The following is a 22,600-nucleotide window of genomic DNA, read 5'->3' as shown; positions in this document are numbered from 1 at the left end:
CCTCCCCGCTTTGCGATCAGCCAAGATGCCCGGCCTGCGTGAACGAGACGGGCGCAACCTGTGGCTGATCCTGACCGCCGCGCCTCCCTGCGTCCGGAAATTTAGCCACGCTCGACTCTCAAACTCCCTTCAGTGCCATTCTCACCGTTCGACTGCATACATGTGACGATGGTGGCTGTTCTCATAACGAAAGAAGCCCCGTCTCTACCATACAGCCTGTGCGAAGCTTAAATCATTCGGCGATGCAATCGTGGCTCGTGCAGTTGCGAACTGGTGCCGAATCGAGCACAGACACGCCGCGCCTTTTTCTTCTCGCTCGAACCGCTCGACCCGCCGCGTACGTAAATATTCCCTTCCGGTACAATGTTTCGATAGTCTCACGGTGAGGTGCCGGTTCATCGTGTTCGCATACGCCACTGGTATCGAGAAAACGAAATCGACGAATCTCGAGAATATTGATCGGTTCCCCATGGAATCGACCAGCTGGATTTCTTCCTCGACGAGGGAAATCCTTTTCCTCGGTGTTCGCGTTTTCTCTCGCCTGCAGAAGGTTAGTCCTCCACATTTCATACTTTATTTAGATCTTAAGGTCCTTTGAACCTCGGTGTACCTTCGTCGTGTAATTCTTTGCGATTGAATATTTCCAGCGTTTTGTATTATCGTTATTCGGTTTGGTTTCTGGTTAGACCGAGCATAGAATAATTGAGAGACGTTAAGGATAGTGGGAAATCACAGAGGAGTCTTTGTATGTTATATTAGCTTCGTTTGTTTGGAGGGATTTCTCGACCGCGAAAATGGGCAGGGTCAACGTTCTATCACGAGGTACCGCGTCCGTGTATTAGACGCGCACACGAATACTGTTACCTGTGTAGCAGACGGAAGTAGGATGAAACAAAAAGTTGCATACTGTTTCTCTCTCTGTTGAAAATTCACTCTCTGAATAAGAGAACTCGCCGACTAGTTCGTTTCGTACGCCAGTTTCTCAGAATTATAGAAAAAAGTAGAAAAAGCTGAGGGACTCCTCGGACGTTCTACAAAGCTTCCGTTGTTCGTATGATATTAATCGTATTAAATGTGTTCACATTAGAAATTCACATTAGTTCAATCAGCTCGTAATCAATTTTTAGATACTTGTGTTACTGTTGTGATCATTGTGTTACTTGATAAAAATGTTGTCTATGAATTTTAGTCTATAAAAAGTCTACGCGTAAAAGAAAATTTCTTAGTATTATCATAATTTATGACTCAGTTATGATTACTGAAGACAAATAATTATACTTTGCCTTTTCGCTTAATTGTGGCAATTCACCAAGAAATTTGCTAATTCTGTTTCTACTAAATAAACTTAAGAAAACATAATAGCTAAGAGTATCTAAATCTCATAGAGATATTTATAATTCATGGATCTTGCATAACACGTTTGGTTTTAAGAAAATAATCCACACCTACTGTTGTAGAAATAAACTCCGTTTCAATGTAGAAAATATTCTGAAATTACAGACAATTTTCGCGTAACCTTCAATAGCTTGCACATGCATATCACTTATTACGTAAGGTTGTGCATATAAAGTGTTATTAAGTTATTTGCAAACGAGGCTGACTACAGAAATAGTCAGCCTTATAGTTATATGTATGAAAGATCTATAACTACGAACAATAACGCATAATTGTTTCGAATTTCCATTGTACGTAAAAATTCCCTTGTGTTTCCCCATTAGAGTTCTTTAAACGTTCGATAGTTAATGTAAGTACATATGTCGACCAATTGCTTTAACTCGAAGAAAAATGATGATGTCTATAAAATAGCAATGTAAGACGTATGGTTAAGATAACTTTGAAAGCATACTTGAATTTTTGAACCTTCAGTTGTTATTTCAAATGGGTAAAAGAGTTTCTAAATTGCGAGTAATCCATCAAATATGATCGACTTTATTTACGCTTTGAAAACATTTTAATTTGTATCGTTTTTGCTCCAACTGTGTATCTGATAAGATATAAATTGTTACACTAAAAAATTAGTAAATGTATATGTAGATATAAAATAAAAGAAGGAAAAAACGTGGCTGGAATTCATGAGGAACTTTAAGGGAAAGAGTTTACCAGGAAATTAATACTCATGAGAGATCAGCATGTATAAAGACTTCGTAATCTGTTCATCGAGATTAAGGGAAATCAATAAGGAATTTCTAATGTAATGAATTTAATTTTTCATGGATGTGAATTCTGTAGCCATGATTAAATTGATTCCTTTTATTAGAAAATTATAAATATATATATGTATCTCATAACAAAATAATTATAAAACACTAAATAATCTGTATTAAATAAATTTCATACTATCATGCTTGGTTTTCTTGCAATTTCATTATTGCACAAAAAAAATCGTCTTCAAATTTACCAAATACAAACGTGTATTATACCGATTAAATCATGGATCTATATATGTAACATTTATCATTGAATCATTTAACTTTCACTTACATCCTAATATCGATGATATTTTCAACAATACTCATTTACCTTGACTAGAGTAGGACATGTGTAATTATATAATTAATGAAATTGAGAGGCACGTAGCGTGTCTGAATTGAAAGAGAAACAATCCGTACGTGTAAACGAGAGACGACGATAATGGAGATGAATTAGCACCCAACTCGGTAAATGCATAATTACCTGCTACCGAAATGGAAAGAAAGTGTCGTTCATGATTCTAGCGGTCCTCTTATCCTCGACAACTCTAATTACAACGTCTCGGGTAAAACCTTCGTTTAAAATGAAAGTTCTACAGGACAATCCAGTGTCTGTTGTATGAACAATTTCCCGCCGTATATATATGTATATATATATTTTTTAAATACACCTCAACGAACACCTAAACAAGAGGACGTGAAAAACAGTGAAGATACTGATGCATATAATTGGCAACTTTGTTGTGGCTATAAAAATAACTTTATAAAATATGCGTTGAGTGTGAAACGTACGATCACACTGACCTATTATATCGGCCGTGTATTATAATTATAAGCCTGATTAAGTCAATAATAACCAAACAACGCTGGCCTATTATCTATATAAAACGAACAAATAATATATGGTGCATTATAAAAATTTGATCGATTCTTAAACTCTTAAGACTCGTGTATAAATTAATAATAATGTCTTAGGTCGAATCTTGGATTATGTAGAGATAATGAAGTATGTTCTTCGAGGATACAATATGAAGATATATTATATCTTATATATTATATAAAACGATGATTATTTAAAAAAAAAAACAATGTTTTCGACAGTTTAAACACTTTGAATAAGAAATATCTGCCAAAATTGATTATGGTATTATTACACTTAATATTACTTATTAATTATATTCATATTACGTGTATATTAGTAGTTAACAATGCATAGTTTTATGAACAACATGTTGTATATATTTAGAGAATATTTTCCTGAGAAGGATGAGAATAATTTATAAAAATAATTTAAAAAACAACGAATAAAAATATTGTATATATGTTTCGTACTTTGTTTCAGATACCATGTTTAGCAATACACTAAGGAAATATTGCACAACTTTACAAGGAAATTATTAATCCATCGTTAGCAAGCAATCAAACAAAAACCAGCCAGTTAACTGTTTACAGAGTTAATACGTATATTTAATGTAACGATCTCTTTTAATTTGCAATTTTAATGACTACTTGTTGTATTTGTTTAAAATATGACCAGCCTTCGCACGCATATAGTGCAGCTTTATATCACGCATACAGTTTTACAATAACTAGTGAACTTTACCATTAAAATAGAAAGACATATAGAACTATAATACAATATCATCCAATAGCTACGAAAGTAATTAGTGTAAAAACAATCATTGACTAGATCCACGTGCACTGCCCGACTAAGGGTTCAAATTTAACTAAAACGATCAATAGACTACTCCTTTTATAAACCACGAATATTTGTACGAAATTTATACGCGAAACTATCGTTTTGTAACAGCTACAAATCTTTTTCTCGATGACATTTTCCAACGCTTTGTGACGGGGACCAATGTATAAAAAATTCTTCGCCTTGAGTGACATCCGTCTGCACACGACGAATAGATAAAATAATAAAAATACGTTAGGAAAACTATCGGCTCGTATTAAATATAGATCGAGCAAATGCATCGTGAAAAAGAAGTGACGAATGTTTAGAGTAAAGCGTCGAACGAATAAGACTTACATAGTTCGCATGAAAATTCCTCGATCCGTTGACACGGATGCAAAAGAGAAATACAAAAGTGCATCGTTCTCTAAAAGCATCAACGTTGAAGAATGTAATTCGCATCGAGTCACGAGAAATAGGGAGCCAAGGAAGCGTGCATCTTCCGCTCGAAACTGCACACAGTGCGAGCTTACTGGATAAAAAGGCAGGCAGAGGGAGAAAAGCAAAATGCCAGGGGGAACTTCGACGCGAGAAAGCAGCGAGGCGATCCGGATGGAGCCTTTAGGTAGAACCTCGAGTTCGCGAAGTCCCGGGCAAAACGGAACCGCTAACACCACCACCGAGGTGCCGATAAATTCAGGTGAGTAAAAATCCACTTGCACCGAGAAAGCACGTTTACTACTCTCTTTAATGAGTTAACTTACTGCCAACCTAGTACGGACTCTTAACCTGAAATTTCATTAACACTGGGGAAACAAAAATGGTCTCAGCGGTATTCTACAACCGTGGTAAATAAAATTGTTCCCTTGGCGGTTCTGTTGCGAAAAAAAACAAGTTTTATACGCAACGAATCTGCGATGAATATGCAATTTCTTTTCATAATTCGAAAATTTATATTTCTATCCAAATCTGTTTAACAATTAGAACTAGAGATTGATTTTCTCTATACTTTCTTATCACGATGTATAGAAGTTAGCTTGGAATGGATTTTAAAAAATTTAAATTAACACAAAACGTACATTTTTTTACGTTTGAAATACGGTTACGGCGTGTGTGTTTTATTTTGCACAAAGCTTGAAAAGCATATATATTAAGCGTAATTACTGGTTTCAAAGCACATATCACTATTATTCATGACCTTATATTCTTTAGATACCATCTTTTCATGGATCGACAAAATTCTGACTCGTAACAACAATAATTGCTATCGTTAAAAATGCAACACCTATAACAGATTATGATCAAAGTGCTTATTAAGTTGTTTTAACACAAAATGAAAAACAGATTTAATCAGGAAAGACTGAGAATTGCTATTTTATTAAACGTTTATGTTTCATAAAGTTTATGTACCTGATAAGAATCTGAAGACCTTTATCGTATCTATAAAACTTTATTATCGTGTAGAGTGATGATTCTTCATATGAAAACAACGCGATTATGATCTAAGAATAATTTTTACAATCAAGTAGTAACTAGTAACCATGAAAATATATTTAAGTTGGTCGAGTTTATGTACTATTCTAGTGAACACCGTTTCCAAATCTGATCAATATCGATAGAATCACAGCGTTTATAGATGTCTGAACTTTTGAACTTGTGACCTGTTTTATTTTAACGTATTTATGTAGGTTTGTTTCCGCCTTAAAAAGTTACCCAGCTTTTGACACAAATCATTCTAATATTGATGAGTCTCGTGCATTTGAAACTTAGAAATATACATTTCCTCGCGAGTTAAAGCTACGAGTGGGCCTACAAGTAGTGCAACGTTGTAAAAGATTCAGAAGCAACGTAGAGAGCATGAAATTGGTATTAGTTCGTGGCCAGATATTTTTTTATGTAGTCGACGTATGTAGTTATATCAAAATAATTTATTTTTTATTCAATACCGAAAAAATGAAGATAAAAATACAATAGCGTTCAGCAATTAACACTTTATCGGCAGCACGTCTTTGCGACGAGCAATGACTTATTACCGGAAACATTTTTAGAAAATAATCAAAAATGAGAAAAGATTGATCATTTCTTTTGAATTGTGTCTTTTAAATTAATTAAAGTATTGACATAAAGATTTAAGAATATGTTGAAGTGGTCTTTATTATTGTTTATATATTATTTGTTAAAAATTATTTAAGATATATGTTAATTCAATTATATTGCAATATAAATATTACATTCCTTCCTATATGACACTCTAAATAATTAGATAATTTAGGTTTAAAGTATTAACATGACTGTAAAATGTAATATGATTATTTGACGTATTCGCAAAGATATTGTAGTTGATGTCATCAGATACTGACCAAAATTAAATACGAAATCGAAATAACATAGTTAATTCTCATATCGTGCATTGCATAATCCAAATTTTTATGGAAATTCGGTAGAAACATTATTATCTAGAAGATAGAAAATTATTTGTTGGTAGGTATTAAAGGCCTGTATTTTTAAACCTTTATTTTAAAAAAAGAACATAAGATTGAACACGTGTATATTATATAAAATACTCCTTTTATCGCCCCATAACACACCTTGCTTAATTGACCTTATAATTTTGTAACATACTGAACGCAAACCTAATCTAACCCATATCTACATATATATATAACTGTGGTTTTTTATTTATATCTAAAAACCACGATAAAGAATAATACAGTTTAACGTATAATTAACCACGGTTACTATTATTACGTAATAATCAATTTATTGATTCAAAGATTAATTTTAAATCAGGAGGCAAAATCTTTCCAGCGCACGCAATGTTTAAAAACGTTGAAATTGAAAAAATTCGATTATAATAACAGTTCTTGCAACCTGTAAATATATATTATTATGAATTTTGAAAAAATATTTCATACAGATATTTTATACATGTTTCTACATTTATACAATCTGTACATTTTTATATCCTTTTTATCACAAATACGTAAAAATCGACAATTTAACAATGAACTACCAGATTTATGACAAATTTCTTTTTACACGACAAGATTTTAATCGAATATTATTTTTATACCTTTTAACATTGAATTTTAACAAATTACCACACGTGGATTTTCTTGAGGAATCTATTCTCTGAATTTCACATTTAACACAACTTTAATGGATTTAGAGATTCGCCCATCCTTTGAAAAATCGATTTGCCCCTTTTTCATCCCTTTAGGAGTTGAATTTCGAAAGACCATGAGACACGAGCGTGTTCATTTTTAACGAGCAGTTCATTTACCGAACCTCAAATTTCCAGCTTTAGCGAATATAGGGATACGGTTACTCTTTGAGAAAACAACTTACTCCCCTTTTCACCCCTAAAATAGTTGAATTTTGAAATACGCTCAAACACTTTTATTTATTTTTAATGAGGATCTCGAAATGTTGAATTTCGCGTCTGCAATATTGGCAATTCGTGAAATATGAGTGTCCTTTAAAAAAAAAAATTGACCTCCTTTTTACCCCTTCAAGGTTTGTATTTCCAAAAATTCGACCTTATCGCAACGTCTAAAAGGAACTATACTATCCAAATTTCACGTTTCCACGTACAACGGTGTAGGCTTGGCGTTGATGAATCGGTCAGTTAGCTTTGATTTTTATATTCAGATATAGATTCCAAATAATTTATTTTTATATATACACCGATTTCTCAGAGTTGGCAACATATGTTGCAGCGATATCGATCTGTTTCATACAAGAATCGTTCCCCGTATCCCTAAAACTTCATTCGCAGGTCAAAAGCCAGACAAGAAACGGAAATGTTGCCCCTTTCTCTAGTTTGAATGCCATTGCCAGCATTCAGCGGAGACTTTGTCCGTCAAGGATATTGAACTTCGACAATCCGAACGGTTCGAGTACCCTCATTCATACTATGAACTGAAAACTTCTAAGAGATCCTCGATAGCTCCATAATCGCTAATGCAAGGACAGGATTTTATTCCGTGCTTGCATTGCATTGACGTGTTCCAATTTTTTTCTCGTATATTCTTATGCTGATTTCGCGTTCATTTCTTGATAATGTCAGCTTCCATCGTTCCAACTCGGATAGCTTACTAGACGAACTCTGTTATAACGATCGTATGGAATCTAGATATCTGTAGACATGTTTTATGAATATATTGTATGTGCTGTACGAAACATTTTGAAATTTCATTAGCATTATTAGGGGACTCGACTAATTAATCATTGTAACGTAAAAATATTTTAGTCTTCGCCCCTTATTTGGTTTTGTCCAAAGAATTACTTAACTATTGACTAAACAGAAATTCTGTATATAGTTATAATATTATATACATATAATTATTTAACAATATATTTATAAAGGATTCTTTCTAATTTGACTTTTGTCGAAGATATTTCTAAAATCATAGCCATAAATAAAGTAACACAGACATCATGTTTAGTGTCTCTGTGGAATTCATGTCAATGCTATCGGGAAACGTGCTCGGAATAATATAGATAATTAGAATGGATAGAAAACAAAAAAATACTTACTATGTGTAAATATACGAATGGTGTATATATGAAATATATGTTTCTTCAAATAAAACTTTAATCGCATTATACATATACTTATACGAAATTATTTTCATATTAAGTAATTTCAGTATCTTATCAGATTTATAGAAACGATTAATTCTAGAATTCTAAAATTCTTAAAGTAAAATAAATTGTAGTATCCTATTACGTTCTAAATCTTAATATTATTAAACGACATAGCACGCTCGATGCAAACTATAATATAGGGATTAAGATAAAACTCATTTTATTAGGTCTAGAACGATGACAATGCAAAACACATATTGAATATGCATAGCGGTTGTGTGCACTGTCAGTCTTTCTATCGTATGCAAAAACGAGAGTTCTCGTATCGAATGTTTAAAATGCCGATACTTCATATACCGTTCAATAGCTTTGTAAAGTAATTGTGTTAGTAGTGAACTAAAATGAAAATCCATTTTCTACACAAGAATTTATTGCCTATGAATATTTTCGTTAATATCGTATAAATTAAATTTCAAACAAAGAATATGCATAAAATTATATCATTTAAATCGTTTCGTCGCTAAATAAGGCGTCACTAGAATGTTATTTGATCATCGTTAAGAGTACGAATGTTAAGTGTACGATTATAGAAAAAAAATACAATATTTCGCAAAGAATTAAATTTTTTCTTTTTGTCTATAATTGCATAGTTAATATTTCTAACATTAAATACGTACAACAAAATGATGATTTATCACGGATATTTTAACAACGAAATGAATGAAATAACATAATTTCGCGAAAATACTGTTTAATGCTAAAATACAAGTCGCGGAGTATTGAAACCTTAAAGGAAAGCAGAGGGAAATACCAAAAATGGTAGAGAATCTTCTTACCAACCCAAGCGTAGAAGTAAAATGGCAAGTAGGGTAGGAATCACTGTGAAGGGTGGGTCACGGATGGCGCCACAGTAAAAGCAACCAACCACCCCCGCTGCAACTCTAGGCGAAGCGAGGTGCGGCGTGGCGAGAGCTGCAAATTCACCCCCGTAAAGCGATCCGCCACCAAGGGGTTTGGAAAGTCGCCATTTCTGCCTAACTCCGCAGTCGCTATATTCACGTTTTAATACCAATGAAATGTCAAAGCACGTCGCGCGTTATAGACTCGCCGACGTTGTCGAGCTGTTCGGTGACTTCGTAAGCGTCACGTTGTTGCGGGTCCTCGGGACCTCGTTGGTCGCGCTTCTACTCGGGCTTCTGCTTGTACTCGTGCTCGTGCTCGTACTCGTGCTCGTGCTCGTGCTCGTGTCTCTGCTCGTGCTCGTGTTAAGGATTGTGTTTGTGAGCTTCCCCGTCTCCGTACCCGTGCCCGTGCTCGTGCTTCTTCAACTCGTGCTCGTGCTCGTGCCCGTGCTTGCTACTTCAGGAATTTCGAGTCGATCTACTCGAGCAAGCTCGCTTCTGCCGATTAAGCTTTGAACTAGACGCACGACAAACGATTAAGAAAGAGAAAGGAAAAGAAAAACGGAACGAGAACAAGGAAAGAAGGTTGAGCCTAAAGTAACCGCAAGCCCCCAGTGAACCAGTAGGTAAATCTGCCAGTCTTCCTCGGTGATTCCTTGACCTTGACACTCGAACCGACAGTGTATCAACGAAAGTAACTACTAGGCGAAGCAGGCAAGCTACGAGTACGACCGCCCGAATTCTGGCTGAACAGAGAGAGCCCTTGATCAAAATCTTATATGCTACGAACGACGGTCAGGTAAAAGAAATCGTTCGTCGGAGACCGCCGCCAAATCGGTTCACGATGAGCGAACAAGATGTGGATGACGTTGCCTTTCTGACAGGTGAGACACGTCAGAACAGGCATTCGAGAATTTTTGTGGATTTTCTCGAGTGAAGCTCAGGCTCTAGTTTCGTTCCCGTTGCAATCTCATACCAGGGGTAACTCCTACCACTTCTGACAGCTCTGTTTGCCCCTTGACCTCCCTTCCTTTTCACGGTTTCCCTTCATTTCCTTGTCCTTCTTTTCCTTTGCTTCTTTTTTCCCTCTCTTTTCTTCACACGCGGTTCTCTCCTTTTCCTTTGAAATCGTTCGACCAGATGGCCCACTTACGACCCTCCGGGCTACGAATAGACTATACGAGAAGCACGTGCGTGCGATCAATAAGAGACAAGCCTCTGATCTTTCAAATTAAAACACGCAACCCGGCTAGCCTCATACGTTTATGTATATGTATCTTCTTGTCGACCGATTAACTAATTATCATCCTGTCTGTGACAACAAATAGAACCACTTGCAATGTGCGTAAACACATCTGTTTGACATAGAACCATACAATATGTTGCAACACGTATCGTATAGAACAAGCCACTTTATCCAAATGACGTGAACTTCTCGAGAAAAATTGCCTCAGAATTCTATATAACGTTGATATTAACTTTTGTTTACTTTATACTTCGCTTGCGTTGAAGGAAGCTTTAAGCATACGTCTCTTAAAATTATATATATTCAGCGTACTATCTTGTAATGGCGCCATTGTTACAAATCCATTCAAATTGAATTTAAATTGATTGGATGTTATAGAGCTGTCATTCGATGATAAGATATATACACAGCATTTCACGTATTTTGTTGGAGTAACCGCATTAACGTCACTGTGGACTGTCGCTCGGCAGTCAAAAATCTAGGTCAAGTGTGTAACCGAGGACAGGAAACTTGTTTCTCACGTTAGTGGACATTTCACGTTTGGGAACTTATACGTTTCACCTACTTCTTCAATATTCAATAATATTCGTACCTCTTGATATATATATATATATTTCGTTCGATATTATAAACAACATACGTAATGTTGCCAAAACAAATTCAACGCGTTTCTCATGCTTTAGAATAGGGAACGTATGGACGCTTGATCATTCTTCAGGAGACTCTTTGTTCCAGGAGACAGTAACACAGGATTGCACAAACGTAGTATTTACGAGCACAATGGAATTGTATGTTCTCAAAAAAGGGCTCTCTGCGTAGCTACCGTTGTTTTTGCGATCCTTTTCGCCATATCACTCATCATTGCCTTCGCGGGACCACAAAATGGTAATGTAACGTTCCCTTAATGTAAATAACATTTCAATTTTGTTTCTGTATTACTCGATGCTTGTTATTGGTTTCTCCTTTTCGTTTTTTAATAGACTGCCCTTGTGCTGGAGAGAAGCCACCCAATCTGGAAATTGAAGACGATGAAAAAAGTAGCGAACCTCTTGCAACTAATGGAGAGGTATGGTTATTTGTGTTTGCTCTGCTGGTTATACGATCGAAGTAGAACAAAACATATACTTCGTAACACATATTCTAGACATAATGCATAAGTAATAACGACCGTATGTACTCAAGTTCTCAAATGATACAATGAATAATGTAGATTCGTCAATGTTATTCATACGTGCCATATGATTTCAAATAATCGTCAAACAATGATATTGCATTAAATTTTTATAAAAATATATTTAATTATATATTAAAATATTAAGATATTTAATTATATATAAAATATTAGAATATTTAAAGGATTATATCGTAATAAGTACATTAAAGAATTTTAATTTCATGTCTTTGTATAGATACAAGTCGTAGTATTCATTTTAATCTCCCAAAAAAAATTTGAAGAATCATATATTATATTCTGTATATTGTAAAATAAGAAAATAGCGATTACTAGTTTTCATTACAAAAATGATGCAAAGTTTTTAATACAAAATACAGTTGTTTAAGATATTACTTTTGGAACATAAAGAGAAAAATCTATCTGACCTGAAACCTTTCTATGCCGCGGTACGTAAAAAGAAAAAATTAGGACGTATAGAAATGCAAAATACATAGGTATGTCATGTACGTATATGTGTATGCAAAGTGTGTTCTTTTGTATGTCACATTTCAATGCTTGTGCCTGAGCCTTTGCTTGAAGCTTACTGTGAACGAGCTATAAAACGTCTTGGCGGGAAATCAATTGCAGGACGTCTATAGTACTATAAATTTCCATACCCTAGAGTCTAAAGTATCATAATCTAGGATTGCCGGTTATTTGATCAATTTTATTGTTGATCATTCATATTTTACTAGCAGTTACATAAATAGTACATCTTTAGCATCGAAGATAAAAAATGTATGCAATTACAGTAGCTCGCTCAACTAACGGTCTAATAATAATTTAATTGAATGGAACTGTTACAGGTGTTTCCTTGGAATAACGTGAGGCTACCTACGTTTGTGCATCCTACTAGGTACAATATCACTATCCATCCAAATCTTACCACCTTAGAAGTAAAAGGTAAGTACTATATCGTTGATTAGTTGTTAGCTAATGTTCGAGAATATCGATTATTACATTTTTATTGCGAAAGAATTTGTTTTAATTTAACAAGCTTTTGCAGAACGCTATTTATTATAAATACGTAGAAAAACATTTAGGACAGAAACCGTACAGTATCTTTAAAATTAAGAAATTAATTTCTGAAGTAAAAAAGTAATGTTTCCGTAATACTCTGCACTAAAATGTTTAAGAATGAAGAAAAAAATAATAATAATTTCCATTTTTGCGACAGGATAATATAATAATAGGATAGGAATAATTTTTAATTTCCATTTGCAGGACAGGTCACAATCGAATTCTATGTCGATAAAGAGACCAACTATATCGTCTTCCATAGTAAAAATTTGACAATAAATGAGAAAGTGAGTATTCAAAATAATATGCGTGTACAGTGACTCGAAGTATTCGTACACTTACAGACATATTTTATTAATATGTTATGTATGTTTATGTAAATTTCATTAACATACGTTATTATGAGCCACTGTACATATATCATTATCATGTTCTATCTACTTTCTAATCGCCAAAAACTGGTGTTTAGATGATTCAGGACCGTAAAGGCCACAGATTAAAAATTGCAAAGTTACTGGAATATCCAAAACATCAACAATTGTATTTAGAACTGGAAGAGAGTAAATTTCGGAAGAGAGGGAATTACACAGTACACTTGAGGTTTATTTCGAAACTGACGAGTGAACTCGAAGGATTTTATCTTAGCAGCTATGTCACCCCAGAAGGAGAAAAGAGGTCACTCTGAAACTGTAATAATTTTCTGTTTGGGAAATTGCTCAAGGCGTATCTTCATTTTAAACGAGATCGTAACCGAATTATTTTTTCGACTATAGGTACCTCGCCACGACTCATTTCGAACCCACGTATGCACGCTCGGCATTCCCATGCTTCGACGAACCACAATTTAAGGCTAAATTTAAGGTTTCGATATTTAGGGACAGATTTCATATCGCGCTATGCAATATGCCTGTGATGAACACCGAGGATGCTGGATTTTACATGGGCACCGGACTGGTGAGTACGAAACTAATGAAGTTAGTTGTTAAATTATTTTATTAAATTAGTGTTGTATTATGATATATCATTATTAACTAAACATTTCTCTTTGTTTCTTCCTCATGAAATATTTGCATCCACATATTATTATTATTTCTTGTTTTATATATCTGATTTACAAAACATTGTTGTACGTTGCTAAACGTACTATAATTTTACAAAGCTTCTTACTTAAAATGTATAGTACAGTGATACTGGAAGAAAAATGAATACTATATTCTATAATTTATGTTATCATAATTGTACTATATGTACGTAAATAACAACATTTATTGCAAAAATTTTCAGCTTCGCGATGATTTTCAAGAATCTGTAGAAATGTCGACGTACCTGGTAGCTTTCGTGGTTTGTGACTTCAAACGAGTCTCCGAATTGACCAAAAGGAATATTTCCGTGAGTGTTTATGCAGCAGAGACGATGCTTCCACAGGCAAAATACGCGGTAACTACAGCTGCTCGTACAATGGATTACTTTGAATCTTTTTTCGGGGTACATTATCCATTGCCTAAACAAGGTACGTAATCAAATCAGAATATAAAAGTAATTGTAAATTCACTCGATAATAATTTCATTGGTGCAACAGAAAGTTTCTTATTCATGGTGTACCAGGTTTCTCTGAACAGACATTTCTAGAAAACTATTTGGCTATGAATAAGAAAAAAATGTTTTGCAGTTAAACTAACAAACTCCGTTATATTTTGAAGTACAGCTTTCATTTAATATTATAACATTCTTTTCTTATTTCCATTCATAGGATACACTGACAAAATATGACTGAAAAAACTTGAAACACCTTATATATCCTATATCAGTTTTTAACATATAAATTTTATAAATTTCTGATAGACTTAATAGCTATTCCTGACTTTGCCGCTGGTGCAATGGAAAACTGGGGCCTAATCACGTACCGAGAAACATCAATACTTTATGATCCACAAGAGACATCAACCAATGCTCACGAGTGGGTCGCTATAGTTGTCGCTCATGAATTAGCTCATCAATGGTTTGGTAATCTCGTCACTATGAAATGGTGGAACGATTTATGGTTAAACGAAGGAGCGGCCAGTTTCTTCGAATACAAAGGAGTGAATCATATCTCACCTGAGTGGAGCATGATGGATCAGTTTATTTTAGACAAAACTCAACCAGCGCTTGATCTCGATGCTTTGGCAAGCAGCCATCCCATAAGTGTGCCGGTTAAAGATCCAAATGAAATCGAAGCTATATTCGATGATATCAGTTATAGTAAGGGCGCCTCCATACTCAACATGCTTGAGGGGTTCTTGTGCGAAGATGTTCTGAAAAGTGGATTGAACGACTATCTGAATTCGCACGCGTATGGAAATGCAGACACGAATGACCTCTGGGCGGTCTTTACAAAACATACAAATAATACTTTTGACGTAAAAGTAGGTATAAGTTTGAAAGATTAATTTTAATTACTTATAATTTCTGGTGTTCCATGAAATACAATGTGTCGGCAGGCTATTATGGATACATGGACCCAACAAATGGGTTTTCCTCTGATTACGATCACACGTAATGGGAATACCATCACAGCAACTCAGAAGAGATTTCTAATTTCGCCAAAAGAAAACGATACAGAATTGCAAGAATCAAAATCGCCCTTTGACTACAAGTGGTATGTCCCGTTGAGCTACTACACAGACAAAGAACCGCGCAAGCTTCACAACATATGGATGAATTTAACCGATGGTAACACATAGGACAATTATAACGAACATTTTTTTTAGAGATGTTTAACAGCATAAAGCGAGAAATCGTTAAAGGAGTCCGTTCAAAGGCGATATAAAATTATTTCCAATTGATATTTTTTTCATTTTACTACAGTTCCTACATAGGAGATTTATTGATTTTCGATTCTATCTTTCCCGCCGATGTTAGATAGAAAAGAAGAGGAACACATTGACAACTATGATTTCTGATAAGAATAAAATGACCTTCGATAACTGTGTTTTTTATCTAATTGAAAAATTAAGCTGGAAAATGAAGGTGGTTCATAAATGAATCCTAAAGTACAAAAAATTAAGAAAAATCAATTGCGTATAATTTTATATGGTTTTCGAATAGCTTTGCAATTATTGGGCTTTATGAATTATTAGCTGGCAGTTTCACTCGTTTCGTAGATCTCATTTTTCGAATAACGTGAGTTTCATTCGTGCATTTTTAAATTAAATGGTAATATAATATAATCCAAATTCATGCATGGAAAATGTATTTCTTGATACGAGTGAACTTGTTATCTGATAATAAATTGAACCATATCTTCGACCTCGTGGAAACAAAAATTAATACATATTTTCAGTAACGTTCGAAATACCTACCGACGTGGAATACATAAAGTGCAATGTGAATCAAAGTGGATTTTACCGTGTATCTTACCCGGAAGAGATGTGGGCATCAATCATCACTACATTATTGAATAATCACACCAAGTTTAGTCCAGCGGACCGTGCTAATCTTATTGACGATGCGTTTACGCTTTCCGAAACAGGCGAATTGAACGCTACCGTACCTCTTGAACTATCTCTTTATCTGTTAAATGAGAGAGATTATGTGCCATGGACTACTGCACTCGGATATTTACATTCTTGGAAAGATAGATTAAGCGAAAGTCCCGGATATAAAAGATATATCACATTCTTAAAGCTTTTGTTAACTCCAGTTATCAAATACGTCGGTTGGGCAGACGAGGGATCACATTTGAAAAAGTAAATATAAAATCTTGTTAACTTTAGAACACCAATAAGTCATTTTTACAACTGGCAAAGTTTCTAAGATTAGGAAGATTAGAATAATTATCAACTCTTATACATCGACTATCTTAAATTCGCTACGTTCCTTTTCCACAGGTTATTAAGAATTGCAGTGCTTCAATCAGCTGTATCAGTAAAATTGGACGATGTTGTAAAACCAGCGAAAAACCTTTTCGAAGACTGGATGTTAAGAGGCAAACGAATTGCCCCAAATATACGAGACGTCGTATATATTGCAGGTAATACAATATTATTTTTATCATACATCCAATATGTTCACCACGTTCATTCGTAGATTCATTTATTTATTTTTGTAGATTCACTGATATTCAGATAATTTCTAGATACGTTTTATTCATTCACTTGTAAATTCATTATATTTATTCATTGCATTGCGTTTATTCTTCTTTGTACAAGAATCAAATTTTATTCAATCATTCGTTACATCGTACATTTTTCTTTGTACAGGAATCAAATTTGGTGGTGAGAAAGAGTGGAATCATTGTTGGAAAAATTATCAAGAAACTCAGGTACCAAGCGAGAAACGAATAATGTTGCAAGCGTTAGGAGCGACGACAGATTCTTGGTTGCTACAACGTTACCTTTTACGATCGTTAAATCGAGATATGGTGAGATCACAAGACGTTGAAACTGTTATAGCCTCTGTCGCTACCAATCCCGAGGGTCAATTCCTTGCATGGCGTCATCTCAAAGCTTACTGGCCTCAGATACATGTTTTATTCGGAAACGGATCGCTGACCATGGGTAGTCTTATATCTGTTGTAATTTCTGACTTTTTCACGGAATACGACTACCACGAGGTAAGTAAAAAATATACTGTTGCATTTCTTAAATACAATTTTATAATGAAACACTTTATTAATAGTGTTCCAAATAACAAAAAGAATTATTTTTAATTTTATTATTGCATTAATTGACAAGTGAATCATTTTAAATTTTATCGTTAAATACTCGATAGCTCTAATAAAGGATAAAATTATCCTGGCTTTTTCTTTCTGTAATTCTGTACCTACAGTATATTCTATAAAAATAAGCAAGATCACGTATATTTTTGCACGATATTCAGGGCGATTCAATTACTGAAACTTTCGAAAATTCCATATTTAATTAATAATCCTTTCCATACGAGTCTGTAATAAGTATTTTTGACATTGCGTCTTAGGTTTCGGAATTCTTTAAGGAAGTGGATGTCGGAAGTGGTCGGGGAGCGTTAGAACAAAGCCTAGAAACAATCAAGTTCAATATACATTGGGTAAAACATAATGCAGATGTCGTTGATCGATGGCTCATAAATTATTTGGACAGTCACACGAGTTAACCCTTTGTTTATCGGGAATGGGACACGAATGACGCGAAATTATCATCCATACATTTGGTAACAATACTTACGTTTTTCATGGTGCTCATCGATACATGATATCTTCGTGTGACACGATATAGTCTAAGAAAAAAGTAAGACGTTTGTTACTATCCAGAAGGTAACCGTTTATTTACCACTTAGTTAGGTATATATATAATAATTCGCAGATCAAAAATGACCCATTTCCGTCGTACCCATCAAAAGATTCTTCTTATCGATTAAAAATCAATGATCCTTCAACGGACGAAGGATCGACCGATACTTTGTCAAGTTGCAAGGCCTCTTGCACAATAATTTACCAATTAATAATATTAGTCATTTGACAATTTACAGGCTCTACGTTCTAAATTATTCCACAATTTTACAATTTATTCGTCAAATAGAAAATGATTTGTAAAATTCACTCTTAACATTTCATTTCTTTTATTATCAAATTTCTTAATATGATACAAGAGAGTCTATTAATGATATTATACAATGGTTTGTACTTTGTGACTTGTAAAGTTGCACTAATATCAGTTCAATGGTGTAGGAGTGCCAAGAAGTATTAAACTCATACCAAAGTTCGTACTATCAGATTTTTGTCCGTTGGAAGAAATCTTTCGATGAATCGAAACAGAGCCGAATTGTTTATATGTAACACATTATACACCGATTTATACGCACTTTCGAAAGTATTTATTTATTATACACGCAGTGCGTGCAGATTGGATTTATTATATATAAATAGAGAAAAAGAGAGAGAGAGAGAGAGAGAGAGATTATAGCGAGGAGAGAACAACGTTGTTCCTAGGGTAGTCGCTAACCCGTCGAATTTTTCCGGGAAGAAGAAAAGGGCTAACGACGTACGCCTACTAACGTTGACACTTTAGTCTCCCAAATAATACTATACTTTATTACAAGGAGTGACAGTTAGTAATCTCCACGTGATGCCCAAGCCCCATCCCTGATCCATCCAGTACAGTAATTCAACGGAATGCTGAAGATTTGACGAGAAACGCTACTTAACATATTTCACGAGTCAGCCCCAAGCTCTATATTAAAAGAAAGAGTAGCTATAAATACGATCAGTAATACAGAATAATATTTTGGCCTGTGCTAGAGAACGTAAGATTTTTATTCCGTTTAACGTTTATTGTATATATACAAGTATAAAGTTACAAGATATTTACATGATTATTTTATTGATACAAAATTTTTGTAGCGGTAAATGTCAATTGTACAGTCAGTAAAAAAAGAAAAAATTAACGAATTACATTATAATATGTAATATAATCGATGACGATCATTAGAAATCCATTTTTCGATGAAACTCAGCTGCTCTTGTAAAGTATAGTGTGATTCGCTGTAAATACATAAAAAAGAAAATCAAGGAACGACGTTAAATTGCGTTAGTACTAATCAAGTAATTACAGAAAATGCCCGAAACGATTGTTACGAACAGTCAGTTAATATAAGTAGCATATCAATATTGGAGAAGTGTTCGACAGATTAATTCGGCCAAATCTTTCGTCAAAACAGAATTCTAGTTTCGTGGAAACGGTGATCCGACAGAAAAGATTTGGCCTCGAGAAAAAGAACATATTACGAGGATTGTATCGTCCCTCGGAAATAATCGCGAAAAATTGATGTACCGTGTGTGTCGTGTATTTATATTACCGCAGAACACTGGATGCGCGGGATATGTCTCGCGTGGAGCTGATCATTCTCCATGTGACGTAGCATAATAGAGAATCGGATATTTTATTATGAAAAAGTGTATAAATTTATGTATGTAATCTTGTGATGCTTTGTATGGTATGTACATATTAGCGTAAGAGAATTGTGTGCTCTGTGTGGTCGGATATATTTAAAAAAAAAGGTATCTAGATGCATACAAAATATGTTAATGCCAAAGTTAACTGCTGGCCTTTACAAAAAAAAAAAAGAAGAAGAAAAAGAAATATTCGTGTGATTTTGGTATGATTCGTAATCTTGAAATGCTAATGAGATTGAATTGAAATTAACCACTGTTAAACGTTAGGTATACATTCGTCGTGTACTTACATCACTTCCTACGTTCTTCTAATTCTCTATCGACAATAAACATAAAATATAAAACGATATAACAGGGAAATATTTAAAACAGAAAGAACGATTTCGTTTACCACTATTTCTAATAAATGAAAAATCGATTTAGCATTTGAAGGTTAAAGCACCAAAATCTAGATAACTGTACAGAACGCGATGAAAAAAAAAAAAAATCAGAAAGTACCGAGGATATTTCGGTGCGGTGGTGTTATATGTATAATATGTATAGTACAGAAAGAACTAGGTTCAACGCAAAACAAATTTTTAGCCCAATCAGAAAAGAACTCGAGACACTCTGTATACGTTTAGATTTTACTCCACGAGAGCTATTTTCTATGCGTCTCTTATCTTCCACTGCCCGTATCCAATGGTCGACCAGATCTCACGAATATTCAATTTTACGTGTTCTCATCACTCTCGTTAAACAATCAAAGCACTCGTTATCTAACAAAGAGACATTCACAATATAATTAGTTATTTCACTATAATTAGTTAGAGCACATAGGACACGATTGATCTCTATCCTTAATCTACCAATAAAAAAAAACTGCCGACGATGCTTGCAATTCGAATCCCCCCGCGAACAAGAGAAAAGAAAGGAATAGCATTTTTTTCGAGGTTCATGCCATTTTTTACATATTTTCGATCAGAGTACAATTACTTGGAATCCCGACGAGTAACGTTTCTTGGTATAAAATATCGTCGATTTTTATCGGATTAGGATTTTCTGGCCGGAACTGTACACGCATGTTTACATTTAGAAAAAGGAAAAAAAAAAGATTTATGAAAATAAATGACTGCATGGATCGTTCATCCCTTTAAGTAGATTTTGATACACTCCAACGGCGAATTAATGAATCGACGCACAACTAGATACCTTACATGTAAATAGCATATTTTTTCACTAACGGATATTCTCTCTTGTTAAAGATTTAAACGGACGAAGTCGCTCCACGATATTTGCGAAAGCGTTCGGTTCGCCGGTTCGCCGGTTCGCCATTTTCAGTACGAAGGGAGCACGAACCGATTGGCCTACTTTACAACATTCGTATTATAGCCGAAAGTACTTGTTTAAGAAGTAATACGCAGTTCTCTCGCTTTCGTTTAAGAGCGAAAATCGCACAGATCGTCATGTTCCTTTACAAAAAATATAGATTTACGTCTAATCGTAAGTGTAACTGTCATGAAAGTCACGCACGATTATTATTATTTTATCGATTACTTTCCTCTTTTTATCACTAATTACAAAGGTCTAACAGTATTAGAAAAAAAAAACCATTCTTTACTGTGGTGTTAAGGATTATATCGAATAATAACAATATATATTTGTTTTTCGAGTTTAAGAACGATTTAATAAATAATAAAAAAAAAAAAATCGAATCCACTAGACGCGGAGTAAACCGATGCAAAAGTTCTACCGAAAGACTGGACATCAGAATAATCAAGAAGAGTACATACTTATATGTATTTTATGCAATCACGACTCGATAATGTTATGTCTTAAGAGAACGAGGCTGTCTTGCATCTCATATTTATGAATGAATTATTGATACAACTATATATTGTATACCGTTCTCTACTGTACTGTTGTCATAGATATTTTGTTGTATAAAAGAATGCGAGATATGTACAAGCATACAAATGAATATATTATATGTTTAAAATAACGTACACGTCATTTCATTCTTTCATAAACATTTTTACCTAAATACATATTATCCATCTATATGAAGTTATGAAGGTATTAATTAAAAATTTAGGATATAAAGTAAATATTCTTATAGCTCGGTATTACGGATACATTTCTTGCAAAAACAGTTGCGACTAAGTATAAAATATGACTCTTAAGATATTTTGTCTAGAACATTGGTTAACAACTTTAGATTATAATACGTGCCTAACATCTATGTATGGAATTCTAGTCTGAATAGAATATGAAAATATTCCGTTATGAGTGCATACATCTCGTAAAGACCTTTCTTAGTCAAACATTCCACTTCCTTACTACTTCTACCATTTTTTTCTGCTAATTCTGAAGACACTAGTATATTGACTATTGTTTTAAATAAAAATTAGTCAAATATCATCATTTGCTATTCTTATTAACTAATTAGTAAATATTATACAAATACGAGATTACTGTATTCCGAAAAAAAATATGTCCTTATTATTTTTCAGATATATATAATTAATTAAATGTATTACAAAATAAATTACGAAATCCGCATCATTCTTTGTAAGTCTCTTAAAAAAAACTATAATTTTATTTATGAGGAAACTGTATTTGTTTATAAATAACAATATTATTTATAAGAAAAAGTATAACAGCTTAATAATTAAAGATATGTTACTTGTTTCTAAAAAATTTATAATACGTGTATAATAATGTACATATATAACATCAAATGATATTAAATAATAAAAATTCCATTATATTCTGCCAAAAATCTTTATTCTTCTGGTACTGTATTGCATTAAGTATAATGCTTGTTAATATATTACTATGTCGCAAGGTAAGTAATGAAAACTTAATAACTA

The 22,600-nt window shown here is 33.8% G+C and overlaps 1 protein-coding gene across 4 annotated transcripts; it reads left to right on the top strand.

The window, feature by feature from the left end:
- The first annotated feature begins 138 nt into the window (after positions 1–138).
- LOC100645619 (endoplasmic reticulum aminopeptidase 1) lies at positions 139–21,729 on the top strand. Of its 4 annotated transcripts, none has more exons than XM_012311317.3 (15): positions 139–550; positions 3,532–4,567; positions 11,344–11,490; positions 11,586–11,671; positions 12,625–12,721; positions 13,043–13,125; positions 13,308–13,513; positions 13,612–13,792; positions 14,123–14,348; positions 14,681–15,243; positions 15,319–15,550; positions 16,161–16,566; positions 16,708–16,850; positions 17,080–17,432; positions 17,795–21,729. In XM_012311317.3, exons 2-15 carry the CDS (start codon positions 4,435–4,437, stop codon positions 17,948–17,950), a joined length of 3,012 nt encoding a protein of 1,003 aa, XP_012166707.1. In that variant the 5' UTR covers positions 139–550; positions 3,532–4,434; the 3' UTR covers positions 17,951–21,729. The 4 variants fall into 4 exon arrangements, with proteins under 4 accessions (XP_012166707.1, XP_003393363.1, XP_012166722.1 ...); XM_003393315.4 differs by having other exon boundaries at positions 11,341–11,490; XM_012311332.3 differs by lacking the exons at positions 139–550; positions 3,532–4,567 and adding an exon at positions 9,207–10,243.
- Positions 21,730–22,600: the final 871 nt, after the last annotated feature.

This window comes from Bombus terrestris, chromosome 1 (assembly GCF_910591885.1).
Source record: "Bombus terrestris chromosome 1, iyBomTerr1.2, whole genome shotgun sequence".
NCBI classification, from domain to species: Eukaryota; Metazoa; Arthropoda; class Insecta; order Hymenoptera; family Apidae; genus Bombus; species Bombus terrestris.
This window is presented reverse-complemented; position numbering and strand designations above follow the sequence as displayed.

What these genes read in the sequence shown, in the direction of transcription:
- LOC100645619 (XM_003393315.4), top strand. Translation starts at nt 4,435, where the DNA reads ATGCCAGGGGGAACTTCGACGCGAGAAAGCAGCGAGGCGATCCGGATG. An exon ending in ACCCCAGAAGGAGAAAAGAG is followed by an intron (nt 13,514 to 13,611) that starts GTCACTCTGAAA and finishes TTTCGACTATAG; the next exon opens with GTACCTCGCCACGACTCATT. An exon ending in ATGGATGAATTTAACCGATG is followed by an intron (nt 15,551 to 16,160) that starts GTAACACATAGG and finishes ACATATTTTCAG; the next exon opens with TAACGTTCGAAATACCTACC.